General features: G+C 42.3%; 1 protein-coding gene across 6 annotated transcripts; it reads right to left on the bottom strand.

Annotated features, from left to right (window-relative positions):
• Positions 1-1,258: 1,258 nt before the first annotated feature.
• Positions 1,259-16,643, bottom strand: ZNF23 (zinc finger protein 23). 6 transcript variants are annotated; one of them, XM_040633549.1, is made up of 6 exons: positions 16,531-16,643; positions 16,025-16,143; positions 11,091-11,155; positions 8,711-8,837; positions 8,008-8,121; positions 1,260-3,606 (listed from the first exon to the last, which is right to left on the bottom strand). In XM_040633549.1, exons 3-6 carry the CDS (start codon positions 11,121-11,123, stop codon positions 1,817-1,819), a joined length of 2,064 nt encoding a protein of 687 aa, XP_040489483.1. In that variant the 5' UTR covers positions 11,124-11,155; positions 16,025-16,143; positions 16,531-16,643; the 3' UTR covers positions 1,260-1,816. The 6 variants fall into 6 exon arrangements, with proteins under 6 accessions (XP_040489484.1, XP_040489483.1, XP_008700589.1 ...); XM_040633550.1 differs by lacking the exon at positions 16,025-16,143 and having other exon boundaries at positions 1,259-3,606; positions 16,531-16,549; XM_008702367.2 differs by lacking the exon at positions 16,531-16,643 and having other exon boundaries at positions 16,025-16,511.
• Between the last annotated feature and the right edge of the window lie 5,751 nt (positions 16,644-22,394).

The raw sequence follows: 22,394 nt of genomic DNA, 5'->3' as shown, positions 1-22,394 counted from the left end.
AAAGAAGAGCTTTTGTGAGGGGACAGAGGTCTCCAGTGCCATGGTTCCTTTGTTACTAGTAAGGCTTTCATTGGACCCAAGCAGCTCTGGGCTGGAGTCATGAACACTGAGGATACAAGATGGCAGGACTACCAGGTGATGGAGCCCTGACTTCATGAGGCTCTGCACATGTCTTTCTTCCTACTCTTGTCCTTAGGATCTGAACAGAGGATCTGTCCTGGACAGTAACAAACCTACAGAGAGGGCGAAAACACCCAGGGACAATCTGGGTGGGAAGGGCCTTGAGTTCTGGGACCAGCCTTCACCCTGCACTGACAAGAGCCTGAGACCCCAAGAGAGACCACGGTCACATAGGACACTGGTAGCAGATCCCAGACAGTGGGTTCTGTCCTTAGTAAGGTTCTTGACCCTCCCAGGATCCCAACCTTGGTCTTGCCACAGCAGAGAAACTGCCAGACCCTGCTGGGAGCCAGGACTGTAGAGACCCAACTAGTGGCTGCTCATGAACCAGGATGATTTGGGGAGTGCTGTGGCCTTCTGGCCTGGGTAAGGGGTAGTGCCATCCATCTTTGGGCCTATATCTAAGTAAATGAAGGACGTGGACACCATGGCCTGGGGCACTTTTGGGTCTCAGTGTGTCATCTGGAACTGCCGAGAGGAGCAGGGTCAGATAGGGGGAAGAAAGGCCGTGCTCCTTCCTATGTTCTGGGGGCTCCAGGAGTCTGGGGGAAGAGCAGTGGGCCTTACAATGGCATCCCCTGGACACTCTGCTGAAGTCCTGTGCCACATCATTTGCTTTCTAACGGGAATGGTTCCTTTGAAATACTCAAGCTAGCATCCCTAGCCAACACTGGTTGCTTGAGCTACAGAACATGCAGGAGCAGGTGTCCATGGCCTATGGGGGTGTAGTCTCTATGTACATAGGTTACATTGTGTGTGACCATGTGTGGCTATGGGAGGGTGTGAGGGCTCCCTGTGTATGACTGTGTGCATGTTTCATTTTCACCCCTTAGAGGACTGCAACTGAACATTCTCTTTATTAGTCATTTTGATATTTTTTTAAAAAACTGCCTGCTAATGTCATTTTTCTGGGTTTTATTAGATTACTTTTCTCGATTATAAAACCTATCTTTATAAACATTTATATCATAAATTTTACAAAGGTATTTCTGCTTTTTGTGGTTTATCTTTTAACTTTATTTGGGATTATTAAAAACAAAAATATTTAATTTTGAAAGTTAAGTGTATTGATATTTTCCCTTAGGGTTGGCTTTTAGCTTTCATATGATGCTTAGGAAAGGTGTTCTCCCTTCCATGAAAATAAAAAAATTTACTCATCTTTTCTTTCTAAGGAAATCTTTATTGTTTATCCTCTTTACAAAAGTGATGCATGCTTGGTGTCAAAAATGAAAGGGAAGTAAATTTAGGTAGAGTGAATATCTTCGAGTCTTCCTATCCAAGAACAAGGTTTCTCTCTCTCCCCATTTATTTTTCCTTTTGTTGCCCTCAGTGGAGACTTCTTTCTCCATATAGATCCTGTTTATTCCTAGGAGATCCACTTTTCTTGATGCTGTTGGGAATGGGATCTTTTCTTTCATCATATTTTCTAATTGGCTGTTGGTGTAAGACAAGCTATTTATTTTTGGATGTTACTTTTTAACCAGTCATCATTCCTGATTTTAAAAGTAAGATGGAAAAGATGTGTTTCCATGGGAAGATGCCATATTCATTTCTCTCAAGGTTTTCCAGCACAGTGAATCAGAGGATACTTGTTGATTCATTTCATTAACTTTGAGAGTTCTCTACATCCTTCTCATTAGGCTTTTCCTTCACTATGGACACTTTGATGCTGACTAAGTTGGAAGCTAAACCTGAAGGCTTTCCCACATACATTACACACGTAGGGTTTCTTCCAAGTATGGACAGTCTGATGTATAATGCAGTCAGAACTATAGCTGAACCCTTTGCCACACTCCACACATCTAAAGGGTTTCTCCCCAGTGTGGCTCCTCTGATGCCGAATTAAATGGGCATTAACATGGAAGGCTTTTCCACACTCCTTACACTGAAAGGGTTTCTCTCCAGTATGGATCCTCTGATGTACAATATAGTCAGAACTACAGCTAAATGCTTTCTCACATTCCATACATTTGAAAGGTTTCTCTCCAGTGTGGATTCTCTGATGCCTGGTTAGTTTGGCATTGATACTGAAGGCTTTCCCACATTCCTTACATTGATAAGGCTTTTCTCCAGTATGGATTCGGAGATGATCAAGTAGGTTTCTTTTAGAAGTAAAGCATTTCCCACACTCATTACATTCAAAGGGTTTCTCCCCAGTGTGAATTCTCTGATGCTGCATTAGTTTTGCATTAACATTGAAGGCCTTTCCACACTCATTACACTCATAGGGCTTCTCGCCAGTGTGGATTCGCAGATGCTGCCGCAGCTGGGAGTTACACCTGAAGGCTTTCCCACATTCGTTACACCCATAGGGCTTCTCACCCGTGTGGATTCTCTGGTGCTGGATTAACTTCCCTTTGACACTAAAGGCCTTTCCACATTCAGTACACTCATAGGGTTTCTCACCTGTGTGGATTCTTTGATGCTGAATGAGTTTTGCATTATTACTGAAGGCCTTCCCACACTCCTTACACTGATAGGGCTTCTCCCCGGTGTGGATGCTCTGATGCTGCCGCAGCTGGGAGCTGCACCTGAAGCCCTTCCCACACTCATGACACTCATAAGGTTTCTCTCCAGTGTGGATTCTCTGATGTTGAATTAATTTTGCATTAACATTGAAAGCTTTCCCACAGTCATTGCACTCGTAAGGCTTCTCTCCAGTGTGGACTCTCTGGTGTGTGATGTATGCAGAACTGCAGCTGAAGCCATTTCCACACTCTTTGCACTGATAGGGCTTCTCTCCTGTATGGATTCTCTGATGCCGACTTAGACTCCCGTTAACGCTGAAGGCTTTCCCACACACCTTACACTGGTAGGGCTTCTCCCCACTGTGGATTGTCTGATGTGTGATATAATGGGAACTGTAACTGAAGCTTTTCCCGCACTCCACACATTTGAAGGGTTTCTCCTCACTATGAAGTCTCTGATGCCAAATTAGTTTTGCGTTAATGCTAAAGGCTTTGCCACACTCCTTACACTGATAAGCCTTCTCCCCAGTGTAGCCATCTTGATGCTGAGAGTTACACCTGAAGGTTTCCATTAATTCTTCACATTTAAAAGGTCTTTCCCCAGAATTAATTATTTCATGCTGAATAAGTTTTGAGTCAAAGCTGAAGGCTCTCTCCAATCCTATACGTTCAGGGGACTTCTCTCCAGTGCTGATGGTGTGACATGGACCCAAGTTTGGACTCTGACTAAAGAAACACTCCTCCACAGGGCTGCTGTCGTCTTTCACTGTTCTATCAATGACGCTGCTTTTTTCTTTCTTCATGCTTCCTACCAAATGGACTTCCTGTTGTTTCTCTAGAATACAGGCTTCTGAAAAGTCTGTTTCCTCGGAAAAGTCCCTCTGAAGTTCAAATGATGTATTATGTTTTTCTTCATACATTTCCTTTGTCAAATTATTGTCAGTCTGAATATCAGTATCTATTAAAAAAAAAACCCATAAAATATCATGTAAGAACCATGTTAGAGAAAAGAACTGTGGTAAAAGGAATTAAGAATCATAGTTAATCAAGGGTCTCTTGAAAATCACCAAACTAGGTCAAAGAATCTAAGGTTCATCCATAAGGTGGAATAATATGTAGCCTGTAAAAAAAATAATAAAATGAAACAAATCCATACATGCTGATTTGAAAAGATGTCCAAGATACACTGTTAAATGGAAAAACAAGCTGGCAAATGGATGTAAGGCAGATTCCATTTGTATAAAAGAAAAATAAAATGGGTCAATATACACTTATATATTTGTATGTGCAGGACTAGAAAACTCCTGGAAGAATATACAAGAAACTGAGCAACCTGGTCCAGGAAGTTTGGGAGACTTTGTTCTCCAGTATGCTTTATACACTTTCTGTACAGTTTTGAGCATGAACGATTTAAAAAGATCACCAACCTCTACGCAAATAACCAACAACATAAAAGTTAAATGTGATAGCAATGAAACAAAATCCTAGGTTTTATCCACCAGACAAGCATTCTTTCCATCACACCACACTTTACTCTGCAGTTTTTTCTCAGCTATCCTGTGTCCTTAAGTCTGTTGTTGATAAAAATGGAAACCACTTAAGAAGGAAAAGGCACAGGATCCAACAACATGTAGCAACACTGAGGATGGCAAGAGTCTGCAGCACCAGGAGGCAAAAGGGAAAGAACTTCGTTTCTTTTCTTGGAACTTAAACTTATGGCCTTCCAAAATTCCTCCTTCACCCTCTTTTTTCTCTGCTTAGAGAAGCAGTCTTTAGGCCCACTTGATCTCTTTGATCCATCTCTTCCCATTCCCTCCGGAACACTGTTGAATTCTCCTTGCCTTTCCTTCTTCCTCTTCCCTCAACCCTGAAATTGGTCAGTCCCTAATCTTCTTCTTCTTCTACTTTTTTTTTTTTTAATATTTTATCCATTCATTTGACACAGAGAGAAAGCAAACAAGCAGGGGGAGAGGGAGAGGGAGAAGCAGGCTTCCTGCTGAGCAGGGAGCCTGACATGAGCCTCAATCCCAGGACCCCAAGATCATCACCTGAGCTGAAGGAAGGCAGGGGGACTGAGCCACCCAGGAGCCCGTGTCCCTAATATTCTTTCTGGAATGCCTACAGTCCCAATAGAGCTAGGGATCTGTCTTTGTTCCCAAATTTCTCAAAACTGACCTCAAAATGCTGCCTCTATTTTTCATCTCCCATCTCTCCTCAACCGCATGTAATAAGCCTCCTGCCCCAGTATGTCATTCTAATCTCCCTCAAGAGACCCAAGTGACCTGGACTTCCCTAGCAAGCATTTTCAAAACACTGTTGGTCTTTTCCCAATTATAAAAAAAGTATATATCCGTAATATCAGAAATGTGCAAAAAAAATTCAAGTTACTTGAAACCACCTAACAACTACATCTAATCTTCTGATGTATCTCCTCCCTCAAAGATCTTCCTTCCAATCATTTTCTAAAAATGTTTTTATTCAAAACTGAAAATATTTTCCTTCCTTAACACTAATAATGACAATTTTCCAGTATCTTTAGATATTCTGTAAAAATATTTTTTAAATTGCTAAATAGCATTCCATCTTGCAGAGGTATCTTAATTTAACCAGTTCTCTCTATACTGAACGTTTTGGTTATTTCCAACATTTTATTATATAAAATTATGGTGAACTTTTGTGCATGCACATCTTTGTCTGTATCTCTGATTACTTTATTAGAATATTCTAGGAGCGAATAGCCAAACTATCAAGGACAAACTTTTAAAAGGTTCCTGATATGTACTGCTAAAGTACTTTCTAGAAAGACTACTAATTCACATTCACCTCCAAAAGTCTATTCCAGTTTGGTGTATTCTCTTCATCAATATAATTGTTCTCTATATGAGCTAGGGAAACTGAAGGAACTCCATGAAAAACTGCTTTTTGCTTATTTTCCGGCTTCTATTCTTGCTAGGACCTGTACCCCCACCTTGTACATGCCTATAGTACAAATAATGTATGTCCTTCTTATAAGGGTCAAGGAGTTAATGATTTTTTGGTCAGCCAGCACAGGTGATAACATCTAAGGAATGACCAAGCAGGGCCGTCATACACATTTTCTAGACCACTGACTCTAAACCTCTTGATGCCAAAACCCCCTGGCTCCAGGCAATAAGTGTTTCAGGGAGGACACCTGGACACTTGTCTTTGTTCTGACCAGTTCCTGGGTGTCTGAAGAGAACATGTACACCAAACCCCTCAATAAAAACCCCAGGGCCCAAGCAAAGGACAGACCTACTCTCTTTTCCTTTCTGAGTCTCCCAGACACTCCATCTACTATACTCTATCACTTATGCTATTCAATAAACTCTGCTCTCACTTCCTCCTGGCTACATTTGATTTATATCCTGCTCAAAGCCAAAGACCCTCTTGGTTGGTCCTGCAGGACCTCCCTGGGTCCTTGGACCCAGCCTACCTATGTCAAGTGTGTTAGGAAAACACGTCTGTTTTAATTTGTATTTCATTGGTTTCTACCGAGGCTGAAGATTTTTCACATTGACTAAAATTTGTACTTCTTATGTGAATCAAACACTTATATTCTTTGCCAATTTTTCTATACTAGTGACCTTCTATTTACCAAATCCTACAGTGTGGCAGATGCTACTGGTTACTTAACCAATATCCATTCTCCCTTTCTTCCTTACTAACATGTTCTCCAATTTTTTTGAGGTAGCAACAGAAACTACAGCTAAAAACTGTATTTTCCACACTCTCTTGCGGTAGGGGGGCCCATAAGACAGCTCCAGCAAATGAGATTTAAACAGAAGTCACCGGATGGGCCTTCTGAAAGTTTTTTAAAAGACAGTCAACTCTGCTGATGGGGGACCTTGTGCCCTGTACCTATCTTCCCCTTCTGTCTGCCTAAAAGCCATTTGATTCCTTGTTCCAGTTAACCTACACACCCTAATTAATGTTTCCATTCTCAGCTTAGATCATGATGGTTATTCAAAAACTTCAAATACTTCAGGATTGTCTGACTACAGAATGAAATCCAGACTCTTTTGAGGAGCTCCACAACATCATTGCTTTTCCCTTCTATATGCAATGCGCTTTAAACTCTTTTGCAAAACATGTCTTCCTTGGTCAGGGATCATCTGGTTGAATGACCATAAGGAATAAAAATCCACTGAAACTTTATTTTTTAAAAAAATTTTTAAAAAATATTTTATTTATTTATTTATTTATTTATTTATTTATTTATTTATTTGACAGAGAGATAGCACAAGCAAGGGGAGCAGCAGGCAGAGGGAGAGGGAGAAGCAAGCACCCCGCTGAGATTATGACCTGAGCCGAAGGCAGCCAGCTACCCAGGCGCCCTGAAACTATCTTTTTAGAAAGGGGGATTCACTGAAAGGATACAAGAGAATCTATGGACCACAAATGCAGTAAGTAAATGGGAAATCACAAGAAATGGGAAATCATCTGGCAACTACTCTGCTTAAGCCCACGAGAAACCTGCTACTTCAAGTATGGTCTAGGAACCAGAAACACTGGCAGAACCTGAGAATTAACAGAAATGCAAAATCTTGGCCCTATGCCAGACTTACTAAACGACAATATGCATATTTGCAAGACACCCAGATGATTCATTTGCACATCATTTGAGAAGCACTGAATTGAGAGCACTTTCTCCCTTCCACCTTATTTCCCACAGCTTACTATATACAGCTGTCTCCTCCCCCCCCCAAAAAAAATTAATAAAAACTAATACTTCACTGAGCACACACTATAAGTTAGGTACTTAATGTGTTATCTCATGTAATCCTCAACCCATAAGACCAGCACTATTCTCTCACTTTATTATTCCGTTTTCAGAGACAAACACACGGAAGCTTAGAGAACTCAAATAACTTACAAAAAGGCACAACTAGGAAGTCATATAACTAGGAATAGCAATTGGGATGGGACCTCAGGGAAGTCTACTCCAAAGACTGTACTTTTAACTACCAGGCTATTCTGTCTTTCTGCATAAAAAGACTGTTAATTCTCCATCCATCACATTAAGTGTACAATGCTTAGGAAGTAGCAAGGACCCCAAAACACCATCCATTAATTTCATCTGAGAAAGTCAGAATTCTAAAATTAGGACTGAAAAGAATTAGAATGAGGCATTTGAAAAAATATCTGTTCTTGGAATCAGGAAGAAATAGCAAACTGCAAATAGGTCTCAACTGTACCTTTCTCTATAAATCATCATTTATTTAAATTTTACTCTGTACAGATGGCTCATAAAGGTGGCATGCTTATATGCTGCTTAAGTTGACCTCCTTCTTAAAGAGTTAAGTTTTCTCTCAGAATAGGCAACCTGTGTGTCCCTTACCAGTCCAGAGGCCCTGGGGGCCTATTTCTGTTCCAGCCACCAGTGGAGATGGGCCCTCCAGCTCACCTGCTCCCTCCAGTTGTGAGATCACAGCAGGTTTGAGAAGTGAAAACCCTGTTTAGGGGAAAAGAAATAGGAGAGGCAGGTGAAAAATCTCCCACAGATGAGTTCTTAAGCATCTCCTCAGACTGTCTTGGCAAAAGGAAGGCAAAATAAGAGCACTAGGGGATCCCATGCCTAAAGACTATGGGAAAGTGGGGGGTAGGGGGACAAGTAGAAAGATGGGGGGCTTGGAAGGTATTATGTGTGTTGGGGGGTGCCTGAGAAGGTGTGGGAGGAGTTGAGATTGACCCAGACTTGGGCCCAGAAGACCTCAAGATTGCAGGTCAGGTGAAGGTGAACCTGCAGATAATGCTGTGTGAAATAGTAAGTTTCTTTTATCCACACTGTGTCCAAACCACAACTTCTAGAGGGTGGATAACGAGTGCACACCAGTCCCGGCAAAGTCCTGTATTGGCCCAAAAAGGGCTTGAGGCTCACCCTTCCCAGCAACCCCTGACTCAAGGGGGATTAGGAATCTCAGCCCCTGGGGTTCCCACTCAGTAAAGGATTACCAGAGACCCCACCTGCAACCTGTTAGGGGGCAATAAGCCAGGAAACCCCAACAGGCAGAGTCCGGGACCCAGGGAGAGAGAGGCCTTACCCAGGGAGGCCACATTCCCATAATTCTCCAGCATCACATCCCTGTACAGGGCCCTCTGTGCAGGGGACAGGCCATCCCATTCCGTCTGGGTGAAGTACACAGCCACGTCCTCGAAGGTCACCGACTTCTGAAACAACAGGTTCCTGCTGCCCTAGGGCCAATTCCATGGCTCAGGCCCTAAGTGAGGGGCAGAGGGCAGTATAAGGGCTTGGGGAGGGAGCTTGTGAAGAGCACAGAATTAGTAACAAGGGGAAAGGTTTGAGAAATAGCACCTGGAAAGTAAACAATGGAGAATTATCTGACTTCTCTCATGTCAGGGAACCTCATGCCATACTTTATGCTTATAAAAGATATAAGTTGGGATGACAGAAAAAACATTCCCATAATCAAGTTCCCCCAAAGCAACTCCACTGTTTCAGTTAGGCCCAGTCCTCAGTGGCAGGTGCAGCTCAGGACCAACCCCCAGCATTCCCATTTGAGATCTTGGCTTCTTCATCCTGTTCCCCTCACCTGTAAACCTCCAGCCACCCCAGAGAACAGCTATGGCCTCCATCTCATCCAGCCCCGTCTGTCGCCTGACTCCCGTCACTGCCCCTGCTACAAAGGGCTGTGTGGCTGCTTGAGCACCTCCAGCAGCTTGGCACTGCCCTGACTGGCTAAGGTGGGGGCGAGAGCCCATTCTGCTTCCAGAGGCGTCTTGCTGAAAATCCAACATTTTCTGTTACCCTCTCCCATTCATGACTCTCATCCTTTCCAATTTTACCCAAGAACTCACTGTTTTCTCCAAGAAGGTTTGGGAAAGAGGGGAGCTACTGGCCAGCTAGACTCGGCCACCCTTCCAGCTAGACTCGGCCACCCTTCCAGCTGCTCCTGTTTGCATCACTACACCATGCGCTCAGCACCGGCTCTGCGTCAGGGCTAATGCCTCCCTTTTGGGCAGATGCAGCCTCCGGTCACTCTCTCTCTCTCTCTCTGCCTCCGTCAGTCTTCTGTAATGACCTTGGAGACACCCTGGCAGGGATATGCCCTCAATTTCTCTCTGCCAGGATCTGTCTTACTTCCTTCTACTGACCTCCACCCATCAACAATTCTAGTCCAACCTCTGGGTGAGTCTGCATGTGGGTCTCATCTGTGACATTGGATGGGTGCAGGAACTTCTCTGAACAATACGAAATGCCTTCACTGCTGCCACCACCACCCTCTACCCTAGTAAGTTGGCGCCTCCTCCTGAACTCAAACATCCCTATCTGTGCAGGAAACCTCAGCCAGAACCCTGGGGATTGTTCCTGACTCCTCCCTCTCCCTTACAATACCCCCAGTCCTTTGACTCTCAACATCCTTAAGATTTTTATGTTAAGCATTACTTGAATTGGATTCTTTTTCCTTAACAACTACTCTCCTTGATGAAGTCCACATCACACCTGGACCAATGGAATTCTGTCTGAAGTGGTCACCTTCATTTTCAATCACCCCTAAAAATTATTTCCTACGAAGTCATCACAACTCTGACCACGTTAACCTCACAGGTTGCACACACGTCACAGGCATAAGCAGTTAAGAATCAGACGCTGGCAATATGCCCTTGGGCCCAGCACTCTACTCCCCTTCTCCTTCATGTCTTTTGTGACAGAATGAGCACAACACAGCACCTGTCTCAGAGGGGGGGTGTCAGGACTGAGTGATCCATGCTAGTGCTTAGTATGGTGCGTGCAGCGCAGCAAGCCTCAAACAATGTTACTGGAGTTACTGGCACTGGGATTATTCCTAGCCTGTCGTCCATGGAGGTCCATGGATGTGCTTCAGGGGGTCCATGAAGTCCCTGAAACTGCATGGAGAATTTGGTTTGCATGCTTATTTTTCTGAGGGGGAGGGGGAGGGTTCACAGCTCTTACCAGAGACCTAAAGTTGGAGCCCCTGCACCCAAGCCCTGAAAGCCTCTCCAGAATACAATGAGACATCCTGTCCCATCAGACTTCCTTTCTCCCTCTCCAGACCCCACTCCTCTCGTCTCCCCGCCCCCACCAAATGAGAGGCACAGCCACCCTTTGTGATGATCTGGTCCTACTACTCCTCTTCCTCTACAGCCCGGTCCCTGGGCACCCTTAATCTTCTGCTACCTCCTCCATTCACATCCATGCATGGAGCATCCTCCATGGGCAGCTGCCATGTCCCCTATTCACCAGAAGAGCAAAGAACCTCAGTGTGCAGAACCCTTCACTCCTGCTGCTTCCATCCCTTCACATCACCGCTCTTCCCGCAAGTTCCAGGCGGAAGCCAGGAGGGCCCTTCCAGCTTCCACCACAAAGCTCACCAGCTTCCCTTCTCAGTTTTCTTCAATTTGAAACTGTTCAGAGGAAGAGCTGAAGGACCCACAGCTCACCTGGGGCCAGGCTGTCAGGAGCATGGCTGCCATCACCTGCTCTCCCTCTCAGAGAAGGGCTGGAGCTGAGGAAAAACAGAGAGAGACAAGTGTGAGGAGAGCCCCATCCCAGGAGGAACAACACAGCCCCTCACAGATGTGAGACGAAGACAGCCAGCGTCCAGATAGGAGTGCAGCGGGAGCTGCCACAGGAAGAAGGGGGTGATCCGTTCACTGACTCAGTGCCCAGGAGCCCTCCCAGCCATGACACTGATGCTCATTGCCAGGAACCCTAGGATTTCACAATTCTGACACATATCACACACACAAGAGCAGACACAAAATGTACTCAGAGCCTAAAGCATAATAAAACAAAGACCCACATAGCAACAACTCAGCTTAAGAAACAGAATACTACGAATATCTTGGACTTATTTTTCTCTAAACAAGCATTACCCTCGATTACACTGCAAGAGAAGCCTGAGTCAGGCCCCTGGGAGCTGGAGGAGACAGCTGTTCCCCTACATCCTGCCTGCTCCCTCACACAGTTGAGTGTCTTCAAGAGCCCCACTATCTCTGTTAGAGATCTTGGGAAGCCAGCCTCCCACGTGGCTCAGGCTTACCTTTGAGGACCCAGGCTGCCTCCTCATGTTCTCCAGCCCTCTGATAGTGAAGTCAGAGCCTCAGCTCCCTGAGAGAGGGGATGACTATATCATCTAGGGTCCCGTGACCCAGACCCATTGTTCACTCTATTCAAAATATATGGACTGCTTATTTTCGGGTTTTTACTGCTCCCAAAGTCAGTCTTGAAAATATGTGTTTTTAAAATATCATCTATGTCTTCTAGGATTTCAACTTGAGTGCAGAGTTGTGGAAAACACTGGTTCATGATTCTTTCCATTTCCTCCATATCTGGAGCTACTTTGTTTTTCCCTCTTTTGAATATGTGTGCTTTCTAGACCCTTTCCCCTTTGTTAATGTTATGGATGGAACGTGTCCCCCCTAAGATTCATATGTTGAAGTCCTATCCCCCAATGTGACTATGTTTGGATATAGGACCTGTGAGGAGGTAATAAGGTTAAACAAAGCCATAAATGTGGGTGGGGCCCTACTCTGAGAAGGCTGGCGCGCTCACAAAAAGGAGGAAGAGACACCAGAGTTCTTTGACTACCACATGCAGACACAGTGAGAAGACAGCCATCTGCAACCCAAAGAGAGCCCTCACCAAGAACAAACTGTCTGGTACCTTAAACTTGGGCTTTCAACCTCCAGAACTGTGAGAAATAAATTTCTGTTCTTTGAGCCATGCAGTCTATGGTATTCTGTTATGGTGGCCTGAGCAGACTAATAAAGTTAAGTTGAACAATGATTTGTCTATTTGAATGTTGTTTTCTTTTATTTTTAAAGAACAAATTTTTCTATTTATTTAGAACACCACTCTTTTCTATTTCCTTTTAGTTCATTAAGTTCTGCTTTCTTTGTTTCTTTAGGTCTGTAAAAGCTACACCTCTGTGAGAGGTACACCTTCGGTTCCCCTCCAAATCCTCTGGTCTCAGTCCAGGGCCAGAGACTTTCACCAGCTTTGCGCAGGTATAACCTACCAATGCATCCTCAAGGATCTATACCACATATGGCTGATTCCTGCCCTGGGGCTTCTCTGGTGTCCTGTGGGGGCCATCTGCAGATATCTATGGACACCTGCTAGGTCCTGAAAGGCAGAGAGGAATTAATGCCTGCGAGGCCACCAATGACCAACAGGGGACAGAGATCGATGGATATTTTCCCCTTACGTCTCCTACATGAGATTCCAAGGCTCCTCAAAGATCCTGCAAGACTAAGCACCAGTCACCTGTAGACAAGACAGCCTGAAAACGCTTCCTTGTATTGGCTCTCCCTTCTGTTTCACTCCCCTTGTCTTACACTCTGCCCTTGCAATACATTCCCAAGTAAACTGCCTGCACACAAACCTCTGTCCTGTGTTCTACTTTGGGGGAAACTAGGCTACAAAAGGCTTTTTTCTACCTTCTTTTTTATTTATTTATTTGAGATAGAGCGAGAGTGAGAAAGAGGGAAAGAGCACAAGCAAGAAGAGCAGCAGGCAGAGGGAGAAGCAGGCTCCCCACTAAACAGGGAGCCCGACACGGAACTCGATCCCGGACTCCGGGACCATGACCCGAGATGAAGGCAGACGCTTAACCGACTGAGCCACCCAGGCACCCCTTTTTTCTACCTTCTTGAGGTTGCATGATTTACTCATTTATTTTCATTCTTTCTTATTTAGCAATTAAAATCTTAAGGCCATAAATTTTTCCTCTGTATACCTATTTGCCACATGCCAGAGTTTTTTTTTTAATATTTCATGTTTTAATTATATTAATTACATTTTATAGCCTGTCAGCAACTGTGTTTTGTTTCTGACCACAGAATTGCTTAAGGTAGTTTGTTGCTCATTTCTTCTCTGTTCATAATTTCTGGCTTTATTGCTTGGTGTTTAAATAACCTGATCTATTTACTTCTGCTATACAGATTCTGAGGGGTTTTTTTTTTTGTTGTTGGTTTAAGTGTGAATACTTACAAAGAAAACTTATTCTATGATAGAAGAACATATAATTCTATTTGAATCTAATAAATCAATTCTACTAATTTTATTACGTAGATATTCCTCTGGAATCCATGATTACTTTTACCTAATTAAACTGAGATAGCCAGTAAAGAGGAAACTCTCAGAAAACACTGAGCCTGTATGTATCACAGACAAATCTTTCAAGTCGTTAAGAAATGAGTATTTCTAACACTACTGAAACTGTAGGAGAGAAGAGCAAAATAAGTTTCTGGTCCTTTTGATGATGCCAGCACAACACTGATACAAAAACCACAGACCAGCCTCATTTATGAATATTGACAGAAAACCCCCCAATATAAAGGAATAGACTTCAGTAGTTCACTAAGGTGACATACCATGACTAAAAGGGATCATCCCACGAAAGCAAGTAAAGCTTAATATTAGAATACAGAGTAGCATACTTTTCCACATGAATAAATCAAAGAAAAACACTCTCCTTCCCTACAGATGCCAAAGGCATTGATAAAATTCAATACTCATGCTTACGTTTTAAAATTTATGCCTTAGAGGGGCGCCTGGGTGGCACAGCGGTTAAAGTGTCTGCCTTCGGCTCAGGGCGTGATCCCGGCGTTATGGGATCGAGCCCCACATCAGGCTCCTCCGCTGTGAGCCTGCTTCTTCCTCTCCCACTCCCCCTGCTTGTGTTCCCTCTCTCGCTGGCTGTCTCTATCTCTGTCAAATAAATAAATAAAATCTTTAAAAAAAAAATTTAAAAAAAAAATTAAAATATATACAAAATTATTATCAGTTTTTGAATACCAAAAAACTGGAAACAACCCACATATCCACTGACGATACATAAATAAATTGTCCTATCACTTTTAAAAAGGACTATTATCCAGCAGCAAAAATGAATGGCTCACAATTACACACAACAACACAAATGACTTTAGGAACATAATATTGAGTCATAAAAGTCCCAGATGACTATAGACACTACAAGGCCATTTGCATAAACCTCAAAAATGAAATTAAATATATTGTTTACAGACGTATTTTATGAGATAAAATTATTTTTATAAATAGGTAAGACTATGATTAACACAAAATTCAACACAGTTGTTACCTCTAAAGAGGTGGGAAGCTGGGAGCTGGGTTGAGAAGCAGTACTGGAAATGTTCTCCTCCTTAGTGGGGTGGTGTGTTCATGGGTACTCATTTTACTACTATGCTTCTTTTTTTTTTTTTTAAAGATTTTATTTATTTATTCGACAGAGATAGAAACAGCCAGCGAGAGAGGGAACACAAGCAGGGGGAGTGGGAGAGGAAGAAGCAGGCTCATAGCGGAGGAGCCTGATGTGGGGCTCGATCCCATATCACAGGGATCACGCCTAAGGCAGACGCTTAACTGCTGTGCCACCTAGGCGTCCCTACTACTATGTTTCTTAAATGCCATGACAGATGCAGACTTTAGTATGCATGAATAACATTTAAAAAAACATACTTACCTCTATGATATGGAGTGGCATCCAGAATATACTGTCATATGAAACAAGCAAAGTGCAAAACGCAGTGTGCTACCTCTTGTGTACAAAAAAACCCCAAAAAACAAACAAACAAACAAAAAACCCGGAATATAAGAAAATATATGTGTATCTGGTCATTTGTACAAAAAAGAAATAGGAGGATAAATCAGAAACTTAGGAGAATGGTTGCCTCAAATATGGGTATGAAATGAAAGCCTGGGATGGAAAAGAGGATGAAAGGAAACAGGGTAGAAGAGATGAGGAGGGTAGTGATGATTCTGAGTTTGCCTTTTTGTTCTTTCATAACCATAGTAATGTTTCACATATCCAAATAAATAAATAAATAAATAAGTAAATTAATTAATTAAATCAACCAACCAGGATGAGAAGGGGGTGACAACCCAAAAAGGAATACAAACATCAAATGAGCCTAACTATACTACAACTGAATAATATAACCACACTGAAGTGATGAGAAAGAAAAGAACCAAATAACTTTGGGAAGCGGTGTTTTAATTAGGTACTATAAGGTTAAAAAGACCTCTGCCCAAATGCTTCTTGAGGATGCACGATTTATTTTTTCATTCTTTCCTATTTGGCAATTAAAATCTGTAAGGCTGTAAATTTTCCTCTGAATACACGATTAGCCACATTCCAGAGAGGGTTTTTTTTTTTATATCTCAGTTTTAATTACTATTTTATAATTTTAGTATAGTATAATTTTCGTATAATTTTCATGACGGTATGAATGAGCAATTCTGGAACTATTTTATGTGTATTCTAGAATTGAACAAATAAGTGATTATAATGTAGAAATCATCCCCAAGTCATTGTCATTCCACCAGCCCGAGACGAGGGCCAAGTTACCTTTTGAAACTGCCAGTTCCAGAAGTCAGTGCTCTCCAAAAGCCGGGCTGCTTCTACTCCCGGGTGACTGGGAGGGGCTCTGCTTTTTCTGTGCTCTCACTGAACCCTGATTCACGACCCTATGTTAGGAGTCAGGGGGCATTGAGTCCATACTTGAAATGCATATAGGTGAGAGCCCCTGTACAACTTCAACATGTCAAAAGACTCGCAATATCACAATCCACTTCACCCCTGCAAATAGTCCACCCCCTGGCTGCTCCGACACATCTTCCCGAAAGGTCACTGGCATCTTCCCTGAACAGAGTGAGGGGCTTCGTGGTTGTGACAGTAATCCACGCTTCGCCTTCCAATTCGGTCACCAGGTCCAAAGCGGGAACCTAGGACGGGCGTAGGAGGACCGCAGGCCACCGCCCTACCCCCTCCTCCAGGAGCCGGAGGCTCATCCCCACCACACCCGCAGCTACCGAACAGGGCACCGCCCCCGCCGGCCGCAGCCCCACACTCACCTCCGCCGCCGGCGGCACCACGGCGCAGACGGAAGTGCGTCACCAGGCCGCGGCCGAGCCTCTCTAGGAGCAGCGCTGCTCCCTGTTGGTGGTGCTCTGGCCCCCACCCTGCAGCCCGAGTCTCAGTCATCGGGACTTCTGTCCCCCGCGCCCCGCTCTTGCGGGCCCCGGCCACAGGGCCATTATTCCTCGAGGTGGCATGGGAAAGCACCAGAGGGCAGCGCTGGTTCACCACCAGGGGTGGCGCCGGGGATCTGTATTTTCGTAAAGCTGCAAGTGCGACCAAATTTGGGAGTTAACGGACTGGGCCTGTGGATCTAACACAGGCTGTTACACCTCAGGCCACCTTTCTGTAACAACTATTTCCTAGTGATCGATTTATTCACCTGTCATGAAACTCCTAGATCCTGACTTAGAAGATCATAGGTAATATAAACAACCCACATTTTAAAAACTGATGAATGGATAAGGAAGTGGTGAGACAGGTAGACAGATGAATGGAATATTACTGTTATCAAAAAGAATGAAATCTTGGCCATTTGAACTGATGTAGATTGAGCTAGAGGGTATTATGCTAAGTGAAATAATTCAGCCAGATAAAGACAAATACCATATGATCTCACTCATATGTGGAATTTAAAAAACAAAACATGAGCTTTGAGGATAAAGAGAGAAGGGGTAAACCATAAACTCTTAAGGACAGAGAAAAAATTGAGGGTTACTAGAGGGAGGTGGGCAGGGGATGGGCTGGATGGGTGATGGTTGTAAAGGAGGGCACTTGTGATGAGCACTGGGTGTTGTACATAAGTGATGAATCACTAAATTCTACTCCTGAAACTAATATTACACTATATGTTGACTAACTAGAATTTAAATAAAAACTTGAAACTACCAAAAAAAAAAAAAAACCACCACAACAACACCAAACCCTAATATTATGCTTTAAAAGAGGAGATATAAAAGGAAAATAATTTGTAAAAATACACATTTCAATATGTAAATGTCTGGTCATGACTGCTATAGACCTAAAGGTCGGATATTTGCCTTTTCACATGAAATGTGACTGAACGCCACAGCCACAATGCTGTCTTTTATTGTTTCAAAAATCACAAGCTGTGATCCAAAATGGTGAACACTTCTTGGTAAGGTTTAAGTGAAACAGTACAATCTCCTTTTGATTTTACAGTAGTTATATTCCTGGAGAATCAACATATGTTACAACTGTGTAAAAATTCATTTAGCTGAAAAACATGTTCTAGATTCAGGTCACTTATAAACAGTTTCTACCTACATGAATGTCCAGAAAGACCTGAAATTCTGTGAAAACTTTTCCAAACAGGTGGAACCCTTCTATGCCTTTCAGGATTTGTGGCACTCCTGGCTCCCATCTAATACCACCAAACATTGCAACAAAAATACTCCCATAAAATTTCAAAATGAGCCCTGGGGAAGGGGAACAGCACTAAAAGCCACAGAATTAGACCATCCTTAGATAATACCTCCCAACCTTGATAATGCAGGACTTTCTTCTGGCTCTGATCCCTGTTACGCTACAGCACTGGAATGTGGTTGGCAGCCAGCCCTACCTGTCTCTCCAGCTTCTTAGCACTCTCATTCTTCCTCCTCTCTCAACTTCAGCCCCACTAGCTGAACATACTGTTCTCTAAACCTAGACTGCCCTTCCTTTCTCATTCCCACCCTCCATCTTTACTATTACTTGAAGTCAAGGCTCAAATCCATTCCCCTAAGAAAGCAAGCCTTTTCTGACCACCCAGAATAAGGCAGGCCCCCAATTACATGCCATCACAGCACTCTGTATTTCTCAGTTTATTTAAGTGTCTGTCTTTACTCACTGCAGGAAGCAGGGACTGTATCTATCTTGTTCAACATCATTATCCTCAGCTAAAGCACAAGGCCTGGCACAAAGGAGGCATTTAACAACTATCTCCTGTTGACATTATCCAAAGTCTCCAACCCCAACTCCAGAGTAGGACCCTTCTTTATTTCGCCCCTGGAGGTAGAATATATCTTATGCCTGGAATCATGACACTGACCACCATCAGGAGCCCTTCTCTGTTTTGCCTTGTCCCCGATCACCACTATTTCCTAAAATGAGCACTTGACACAGCTTCTCTTGTTCAGATAGGAAAATGGCCCCAGGATTTGGCAGACTAATAGCTCCTGGCAATAAGTTTTTTTTTTCTTTCTTTTAGCAGAACTTTAGCTAGGACTAAGGGCTTGTCTAAAGAAAGAGGAAGGAATTAGGAGATCACAGTGTCACAGAAATGCTGGGTCCAAATGTTGGATCATAAACCAGTCACTAATTTTACAGATAAGAGAATAAGGCCTCCTAAGTATATATGAGGCTCCTACTCCTGAGAGTAGAGAGTACTAGGACAGGCACATTCCAAGTTACAAAAGGCCTACAGAAGGAGAGACCACTTGTCTGTTAATCTCTGTTCTTCCCTTATATATTAACAGAATCTCTAGCAAGCCAAAGACCATCCAGAAAAAATAACACACTTTCTGGCCCTCTTTAAATTTTCTTTTTAAGATTTTATTTACTTATTTGAGAGAAAGAAGCAGGAGAGGGAGAAGCAGGCTTCCACTGAGCAGAAAGCCTGACTCAGGGCTCCATCCCAGGACCCTAAGATCATGACCTGCACCAAAAGCAGACACTTAACCAACTGAGCCATGCAGGCGCCCCTAATTTTGTTTCCATGTCTGCTAACACATCTGGCCCTCTTTAAAGTGACTATGTGACTAATTTTTGGCAAACATGCTGTAAGAAAAAGTGATGCCATGCCCTTAAAGAAAAGGAACGTGCCCTTCCTGGCCCAATATCCCCATCAGTTAGGTGGAATGCTGACCAGGGGGTAAGCATCTGACAAGTGGGTAAACCATGTGAATGAGGATGTGGTCCCTGGGGATGACAGAGATGCTAGGAGATACCATAGAGTACCAGCCCTGGACTGCTTTCCTTCAGATGATATATGAGCGAGAAATAAGCTTTCATCATGCTTAACCGCACTGATTTGGGTTCTTCAAATCAGTACCCACTACCATAGCCTTATAGAATACCTCTAGGAATGAGGAATGATGGAAAAATCATATGCACATACTTAAAATAAAAACATACTTAAAAATATAGGCTGGTTCTCATATTTCACTGGTCAGTAGGTCCATCTCTATGCTGGGCCTGCAGCCAGTATCCTCCTGCTCAGCTCTAAGTGCCCTCTGTCCCTACAGTCCCAGAGCCTCCCAAAAACCCCTCCTCCCTGCCCACCAGCAGAAACGGACAGATCTTTCCCCTGTTAAAATATCTGGTTTTGGTGTTTCCAGTTTTAAGATGACATGGTAAAGGTTGTTCTGCCTATTTTTCCTCTTGAAAATTATGGGAAAACAACAAAAATCTGTTTGGGGTTCATTCCAAGAATTCAAGAATGTTTCAAAAGTATAAAAATTTCTATTACTTACTGATATTGTGAATTAAATTAACAAATCACTCAATCTATTATGTGGAGAAATAGAGCAGGGAGAGGTCTTATTCACAAAAGCAACAAAGCAACAACAAAAAAAAGAATAAATTTAACAATAAATATTTAAGACATAGATGAAGAAAAATGTAAATACCACTACCAGCATTACCAACAATAAAATCTTGTATATGGAAAGGCACAGGTAATTTTTCAAAGACAGGGCATTCATCTTGATTTAATCTGCAAGTCCAATTTCAAATAATTTTTGGGGAAAAAAGAACAAGATGGGAGGAACTGCCCTACCCAAATAAAACCACAACAAGATTTCTTTTGGAACCTATGAAATGATTCTAAGGTTCATCTAGAGAAACAATGTTATATATTTATAAGGTACTACTAAAACATAAAAATGTGAAAGGATTAAAAGTTAAAGAATGGATATACCAAACAAGTGTTAAGCTAAAGGAATAATGGCATTAACTATGTTAATATAGCAATGACTTTGAGACAAAAATATCACTAGGCAGGATTCCATTTAAGGAAATATTGTGAATGATATAAACTAGTATCTAGAAATTTAGGATAAGCTATAATTTATAACATCATTTTATACTTAGCTCGCAGGAAAACATACCCAGGTACCAAAACTGAACAAGAAACTAAACCATAGGTTAGCTGCCCTGACTGATTTGGCTGACACGACTGGAAATAGTGGAGATTTTAAGATCTTTGTATCTCCAGAGGCTATATTATAATATTCAGGAGGCCACGTGAAACAAGAAGTAGGAACGGGGGCTTCTCACACACACATACGCCCAACCAAATGCCGGGACCTATGAAAGGATAAATTAGAAAAAAATCTTCCCACTAGCAAAGAGAGATAACAAAGAAGGTTATAGTTCTTGCCTAGGTTTTGGAGTGATAGTGGGGATGTCCCCTAAGAAATTATAATCATCCCCTAAGAAATTATCATCACAGTCTGTATTACTGAGTACATAGTTTAAAATTAATACTAACTACTTGAACTAGTAACTCATAATCTAAGAAATTAAATTAAAAACGAATCCTAGCAAATTAATGAAATAGTCACTACAGAATTTGAAGACAACGGCATTTAAAAGTTATTATAACTGCGTCCCATGGATTCAAAAACTATGGAAAATATAGAAATGACCTAAATCAAACTTTCAGAGATGAAAACTGTAATGTACAATTAAAAATACATTGGACAGAATTAAGAGTAGATATTGAAAAAAATACCTTTTTAAAAAATGTAGTGAACTTGAAGTCACAGCAGTAAAAACTATCCAGAAAGAAACTACACAGAGAAAAGAAAATTAAAAATAAATGAACGCTAACAAAACGTGTACAGGATTTGCATGTCGAAAACCAAAAAATGCTGATGAAAGAAATCAAATCAGATCTAAACTAATGGGAATAAACACCAGATTCATGGATTGGAAGATTCAGCGTAATGGGGCGCCTAGGTGGCGCAGTCGTTGGGTGTCTGCCTTTGGCTCAGGGCGTGATCCCGGCGTTCTGGGATCGAGCCCCACATCAGGCTCCTCCGCTAGGAGCCTGCTTCTTCTTCGCCCACTCCCCCTGCTTGTGTTCCCTCTCTCGCTGGCTGCCTCTCTCTGATAAATAAATAAATAAAATCTTAAAAAAAAAAAGGAAGATTCAGCATAAGAAAGATGTCAGGTCTTCCCAAATTGATATATAGGTTTAATGCAATTCATACTAAAATTGCAGCAGAAGATATAGACAAGATTATTTTAAAATTTGTATGAGAAGGCAAGGGATCTAGAATAAGTAAACCAGCTTGGAAAAGGAGAATAACATGAAAGGAATAGGTCTACCCAATTTCAAGTCTTCTCATGTAGTTACAACAATCAAGACTCTGTATTATTGGCAGAGGAATATACCCAGATCAATGGAACAGAATGAAGAACCCAGAAATAGACCCATACAAATATGCTCAACTTATCTCTTTTACAAAAGTACACAAGCAATTCAACAGAGTTAAGATGGCTTTTTCAAAAGACAGTGGTGGAGCAACTGGACATCCACAGGGAAAAAAATGAATCTCAACCTAGGTATCACAACCTATAAACCCAAAATTGATTACAGACATAAATGTAAAATGAAATTATGCAAAATGTAAAACTGTAAATGTAAAATGTTTAGAAACAAATGAAAGAGAAAATCCTTAGGACTTAGGGCTAGGCAAAGCGTTCTTAGACCTAACACAAAGTGCATTAGTCATAAGAGGAAAAATGGATACATTAGACTTCATCAAAATTAAAAAAATGTTCTCTACAAAAGATCCTGTTAAGAGGATGAAAAGACCAGCTATGGAGTAGGAGTACATGCAACCACATATCC

The sequence above is a fragment of the Ursus maritimus genome, unplaced genomic scaffold, assembly GCF_017311325.1.
Source record: "Ursus maritimus isolate PB19 unplaced genomic scaffold, ASM1731132v1 scaffold_19, whole genome shotgun sequence".
Lineage (NCBI taxonomy): Eukaryota > Metazoa > Chordata > Mammalia > Carnivora > Ursidae > Ursus > Ursus maritimus.
This window is presented reverse-complemented; position numbering and strand designations above follow the sequence as displayed.

What these genes read in the sequence shown, in the direction of transcription:
- ZNF23 (XM_040633549.1), bottom strand. Translation starts at nt 11,123, where the DNA reads ATGGCAGCCATGCTCCTGACAGCCTGGCCCCAG. An exon ending in TGGGAATGTGGCCTCCCTGG is followed by an intron (nt 8,122 to 8,710) that starts GTAAGGCCTCTC and finishes TCCCCTAAACAG; the next exon opens with GGTTTTCACTTCTCAAACCT. An exon ending in CCCCCAGGGCCTCTGGACTG is followed by an intron (nt 3,607 to 8,007) that starts GTAAGGGACACA and finishes TTTTTTTAATAG; the next exon opens with ATACTGATATTCAGACTGAC.